This window comes from Kryptolebias marmoratus, linkage group LG7, assembly GCF_001649575.2.
Source record: "Kryptolebias marmoratus isolate JLee-2015 linkage group LG7, ASM164957v2, whole genome shotgun sequence".
Lineage (NCBI taxonomy): Eukaryota > Metazoa > Chordata > Actinopteri > Cyprinodontiformes > Rivulidae > Kryptolebias > Kryptolebias marmoratus.
This window is the reverse complement of record NC_051436.1, coordinates 16,923,607-16,929,927: the sequence shown is the minus strand read 5'-3', so window position 1 is coordinate 16,929,927 and position 6,321 is coordinate 16,923,607. Positions and strand designations below refer to the sequence as shown.

The window sequence follows — 6,321 nt, the reverse complement described above, 5'->3', positions numbered from 1 at the left end:
AATCTTTTAGGACATGTTTTTTAGTTGATTCACATAGTTCTTAAGTAGCTGCTCTACATTTATTTGTAATTAGTTATCTGATTCCTTAAAGCTTTCATGACCTTTTTTAGAGGGTTGGGGCTTACAGACCGTTTGTCCATCTATCCATTCGTTCATTATTTATCATCCGCCCATCCATATTCATCCATCATCCATCAATTATTGCATCTATCCATTAATCCATACAACTATATATTCATTTATAATGTATTCATCCATCAAGCCATTATATATCCATCCATCCATTTATCATCCATCCACTTTCTTGACCTGCTTTTCTGCGCAGGGTCTAAGGAACGTGTGCCTTTTTCTGGAGCCCATTGGGCGAGAGGTGGGGTACACCTTGGACAGGTTGCCAGTCCATCACCAAAGAATGTAAAGGAAGAAGAAACAATAAAAATCACGCACACAACAAATCCAGAGTAATATGTGGGCTGAACACTTTATAATTCACCTTTTATTCCCGTTGAATGACACTTTTTTTTTTTTTTGGTTGATCCCTTCTGCAAACTTGGACAGAAGATTTGGCATGTAGTTAATGCCAAATGCCCTTCCTGACACAACGTGGGCTCGAACCTGCAGTCTCGGGATTATAAAATCATGACCACCGAGGTACCGCAGAGATACAACAAGACGTTCTTAACCCACCTGAAGCCTTCATAACTGAAGAGACGAAGAGAAGCCCTTGTAACTTCTGGTCCATTTGACCTGAAGGCCACGGGAGATTTAATACTTAAATATGAGAAACATAAAGCAAAATTTATAACCATAAGTTAAATGGGATATAGACAATTTCCTACCCTTAATGGCTTTTGAGGTGGTTCAGATCTTTATTAGGGGAGGATCACCTCATCCCCTCCGTCCTCTTATAATTTAAACCATGCATACAACAAACTCTGTCATTCAGCAGGAGTGGCATGAAGCCGTTCTGACTAGGGCTTTCCTTCAGAACTTTTCTTTTCTTCAATAGAGAGCAGTGAGACAAAGTTGAACGAACAGCAAAGGGAACCACGAGTATTACGAGCAGCGCTTGAACGCACCACGCGGGCAGCGTCTGCAGCTGCAGGACTCATCCTGCTGTGTCCGTGGGCTCGGACCGTGGTCTGTGGGACAGGATGGAGACCATGTTCCGTGAAGCTGTCTCCTCTGACAGGAAGCTCCTCGGACAGGCGGGGGAATGAGGCGGTGACTTTTTTTTTTTTTTTTGGAACTCCCAACATTTCCTCTCAAACAGCTGATGCACGGCGCTGGGGTTAGGATTCTCTCACCGGGTTCTGTCAGACTTACAGACTTGGAGGGCTGCGAGAGGAACCGAACCTGATTTCCAAGCGAACATGCGCCCCCGTCCCCTGGATCGGGCCGAACCATGTTCCTGCTGTGGGCTCCGGTGAGTTTGTTCCTCGGCTTCATAGTCTCCCAGTCATGGAGCGTTCAAATGTCGTGGGAAAACTGGCGGCCCGAGCCGCGCAACCGGGGGGATGAGTTCGAGGAGCCGAGCTCTCAGCCGCACATCGTCTTCATCCTGGTGGACGACCAGGGCTTCCGGGACGTCGGCTACCACGGCTCCGAGATCAAGACCCCGACCCTGGACCGGCTGGCGGCGCAGGGGGTCAAACTGGAGAATTACTACGTGCAGCCGCTGTGCAGCCCGTCCAGGAGCCAGCTCCTCACCGGGAGGTAAGTGCCCCACACAAAGTTTGGCTCCACTGGATTTAAACAGTTTTCTCTTGTCATATTTATCTGGCCTTGATCTGTAATAACAGTCTCATTCTCTCTGTTATATACATTTTTTAAAGAAAGTTATTCTAGATGATCTTTCTTTCATTTTTTAAACTGTCTGGGCTTTTACTCAATTTAAATGTAGTTTTAAAACCTGCCTCTGGTGTTTCCTCATTAGGAAGATTACATTTCCGCAGCTCTTTCGTTAGAGTTAGTCATTTATTTTCCTTTATTTTACCAGGAGAAAACTCTCTGAGATGGAAAAAAGTCTCAGTTAAAAGAGTGCCCTGGCCACAACAACAAAAACACAAAGTTTCATAAAACAAACTTTAACAGTAAACATAATAATATGAAACTCAAAATCTCTTCCTAAAAACAGGGTGCATCTTTACTTGACCAAAGAATATCTCTTCATGTCAGCTTAAAAAACAACTTTATTCACAATAAGAAGTAACCTTTAAATAAAAAAAAACATCAAATAGCTTCATTACAATAGGATACATCAATACATGACTAAAAATCTATCAGATCATATCAGATAAAACACTTACAGCCTGATGTCTGTTTCTCAAAATCTTTGTGTTTAATGAAACCAGCGTCTTCATTTTTAGACTAGACTGAAGTTTACTTCAGGTCGACGGAGCAGCAAACTGAAAAGATTTTTTCCCCTGAATGAAGTGAAAAACCTCCAGCTAATTTAATATTTACAGCCTTATATATAAGTGCATACCAATGACTCAATCTGCAGATGTATAAGGACGACCATCCCGCCCTGGTGTACCAGAGTTTCCATTGTTTATTCCTTCTACAATGTATTGTTCTAAATGATTTTGTAAGTTGTTTTCTGTTGTATGTTGCTTTTCTTTTGTTTTCTTCTGTGTATATCAGGTGTAAAGAAATTTGTATATGAAAGGTGCTTCATAAATAAAGTTTAATTGATTGTGAGCAGCAGCCAGGGCACAATAGATCTGTCTACAGATGACCCCAGGTAGATGGCAGCCATTGTGAGGGACTAACTCATGTAAACACGGTTTGAAACACTTCTAAGTTCCATATCAGCAGTCTGTCGATTTCCTATTAGTTTACAAGAAGATATCTCCAGCCATGTCTTATGATATTGTGATCAACTTCCTCTATACATTAAGGCCCTGTATATGCAGAAATTGAAGTTTTTGGGGCTCGAAAATGTCCAGATACAGACCTTTGAGATATACTATAACTAGAGACAGGACTGGAAGTCAGAAGTTGAAGCTACACAGAACAAGCATCCCCTGGTTGCTGGCTGCAGTCCAATGTAAACGAATGGGATATTTGTTTAGAAAATAAAAATACACTTAAGATAGTTTTATTCCAGTTCATTCATAGTTCTTACCTTCATTATTTGAGGCTTTATTAAAAGTGTCACTTTATTCTGTGACTGACAGTATGACAGCCTATTACCAAGTTTGGAGGTTTCATATTGATGGTGGAGATGACCCCACATTCCAAGTGTTCAGCCTCTGGCTCCAAAAACACAACATGGCAGCATCCAGAAAAAAACAAAACAATTTTGAGCAGCAAGAGTAACCAGAGACCCTTCCTAGCTTGATTAATGTCAATGACACAGACTGCCAACAGGGTGGAAAACACCTAAATAATGAGAAGAGGCAGAGTACAACAATGTCTATCTAGGTTAAATATTTTTATGTATAAAATTAAAGAATTGTATAAAAGCATTTGGCGATTGACTATCTATTAATAAAACCTAACAAACTGGTTTTAAAACATGGTGGAGCTGTAGCCTGCCAAAACTTGCCTCATTGGATTTAATATGTACAGAGAAAGGCCAGTAAAATACATTATCTGACCCACCCAGCAATAAAATACCAATCTAGCTCTGTGCACAGTACTCGCAGAACGCTTTTTGAACATACTGTAAGTTTGAACTTAGAACATATTTTTGGATCAGCCATTACTGGATTCAACAGTTCTTAAATTCATATGAGACAAAACATTTTCTTCATAAAAGAAGGTGATTCTAAATGACCTGTTATGACGTGGTGACAGCAGACAAACATGTTTGATACTGTCCTCAGGACGGAGCTGATGCCGTTTTAGTAACAGGGTCTACATCCAGGCATTCGCTCATTATTTCCTCCTCTCTGGCTTCGTCTTGGCAGTCTGTGTACCATTTATATCTGTAGTCGAACGCCTGTTGTCATGGGAGGAAATAGACCAATTAGGCATTATTTTACTGCTGGAGCTTCCTTTGTTTTACATGATTTATGTCCCTCAAAATGGCAATATTTTGTGAGCAATATGATCATGTAATGTGAACTAAGGTAGTTATCCTGCAGAGCAGGGCCAACTTGAGGCTGTAAGGAGCCTTAAACAGAAATTCATTTTAAGAGCCCATCATTCATTCACCCCCACAACATCAGTAACATCTGTTTATATTGTCCATGCTTCATCGTTTGTGCATTTAACACAACTAATTTAATACAGTGAGACGATATTTACTTCCTTAGATTGACTGATAGCGTCTTCTTTGACAATCACATCATTCACTTCACATTACAGACCAGTCAGACATGTTTTAGATCCATCTTGCAGAGAGCAAAGCTAATAATAATGAAAACTTTCTCCTGTTTCTGTATCAACTGTAGTTAAACTAGTCCCATAAAGGAGAGAACAAGAAAAAAACTGTTCCTCTGGAAATGATTAATTTCTTACAAAATTATGAAACACACCGGCTGCGAGCACCTCTTCACATCTCTAAAACTTTTTATGACTTTTCAGAGTCACTGTCAGGATCCGGAGTTTTCTGTGTTTGATTTGAGGTTTGTGTTTACTATTTAGTTTATTTTGCGTCATGTTGCTTCTTGTGTTTTTCCTTTGACACTTCTTGTTTGTTCTTGAGATCCCTCGTGTTTATAGTCTTTTCTGTCTCCCTGAGTTTCCAGCCATTCCTCAGTAAGTGTCTTCAGCCAGCTTCTGCTCCTCAGTCCTGCCCTGCCCACTTACACCTGCTCTCTATTATCATTACGCCACCTGTCTCCAATTTCCTTATCCGCCCCAGTCCCTAAAGTCTCTCAGTCTTCACTTCTCTGCAGTTGTTTGTTGTGCTTCTTGCCCTGTCTGGTTCTCCTTTGTGTCCTCTTAAGTTTTGCTGTTTTTTTGTTTGTTTTTTTACCCTGCTATGCAAGGTTTTTGTTATTTTTATGATATCTTGTAGTTTTTGAGCTCCTCGTGTTGATCTGCATTGCTGAGTCCAATCGCTCTACAGCCTGTGACGGTCACATAAAATTTCAGTTGGCACTTTCTCAGTTTAGAAACCACAAAATACACGTTTAACATGGAAAAATGAACAACAATCAACTACTGTATGATGCTCACTTAAGACACAATAAACCGGACAGCTGAATGGATTCATTTGAACTAACACATCAGAACAAAACCAGAATGGCAGCAGGTCAATTAAAAAAAAACATGACTGACTTTCTGCAGCTTTTGTTCACAACATCTTTCTGTCCTGTATCATTCAGGCCTGTTAGTTAGTCATATTACTGATACGCAAAAGTCTGAGCGGCTCTGGGCAGTACCAATTGTTTCAAACAGTTATACTAAAATACTGTCTCAGCAAACCTAAACGACCACAAACACTTGTTTACTGACGGAGAAAAAATAAGTTGTGTGATGTGCCTAAGAGTGCTTTTGAATGGAACCACTGTGAACAAATGAGAATAGGGAAGTGGTTAAGAAAAAGCTACTGATTAAAGAAAAAAGATGCCAGAGCATATGAAATTTGTTAAAAAGGCATAGCAGATGGTGCTAAAATCATGTAAGACTTAAACTGAACCTTTTGACCATAAAGGAAAGCAACATATCTGGTGCAAGCCTCTCATGCTGAAAGCACAACCCCTAAAGTGAAACATGGTGGTGGCAGCATCATGCTGTGGGGATGTTTTTTATCTGCAAAGTGTCAGAAACTGGTCAGAATTAAAGGAAAGATGGAGCTGAAAATAGAGGAACTTGTTGGAGTCTTCCAGAGATTTAGGCCTGGGAAGGAGAACACCTTCCAGCAGGACAATGACCCTAAACTCACTGCTGAAGGAACACTCCACTGGTTTAAGGAGAACCTGTTAAAGGGTCTGGAATGATGCAGTCAAAGCCAACAACATTTATATTGCATAAATTAAACAACATAAACTCCCTGAAACTCCTTTTACATTTCAACAAAACTGAAAGTATACCAAAAGTGGGCTGGATACCCCTGCACTCCATTGCAATTATCTCACTTGCAAATATCTCAATATCAGGGTTGATTTCAATGAAATCTCCATGTGTGTATATATATTCGGATTCACCACTAAGCTCAACCTGGAGCTCAAACTAAAAAAGGCAGAATCTAAAGAATAGGAATTATAGTTTTGGAACTTGTGTACAGGTGCTGGTCATAAAATTAGAATATCATGAAAAAGTAGATTGATTTCAGTAATTCCATTTAAAAAGTGAAACTTGTATTTTATATTCATACATTACATACAAACTCATATATTTCAAATGTTTATTTCGTTTAATTTT

At 39.9% G+C, this 6,321-nt stretch overlaps 1 protein-coding gene across 1 annotated transcript in view; it reads left to right on the top strand.

Moving 5' to 3' along the window:
• The first annotated feature begins 960 nt into the window (after positions 1–960).
• The window catches only part of arsj (arylsulfatase family, member J), a 19,496-nt gene continuing 14,135 nt past the window's right edge, over positions 961–6,321 (top strand). Inside the window, exon 1 of the mRNA XM_017430253.3 lies at positions 961–1,716. Within this exon, the coding sequence (XP_017285742.1) occupies positions 1,406–1,716 (311 nt within the window). The 5' untranslated portion in view covers positions 961–1,405. The remainder of the gene's footprint in view (positions 1,717–6,321) is intronic.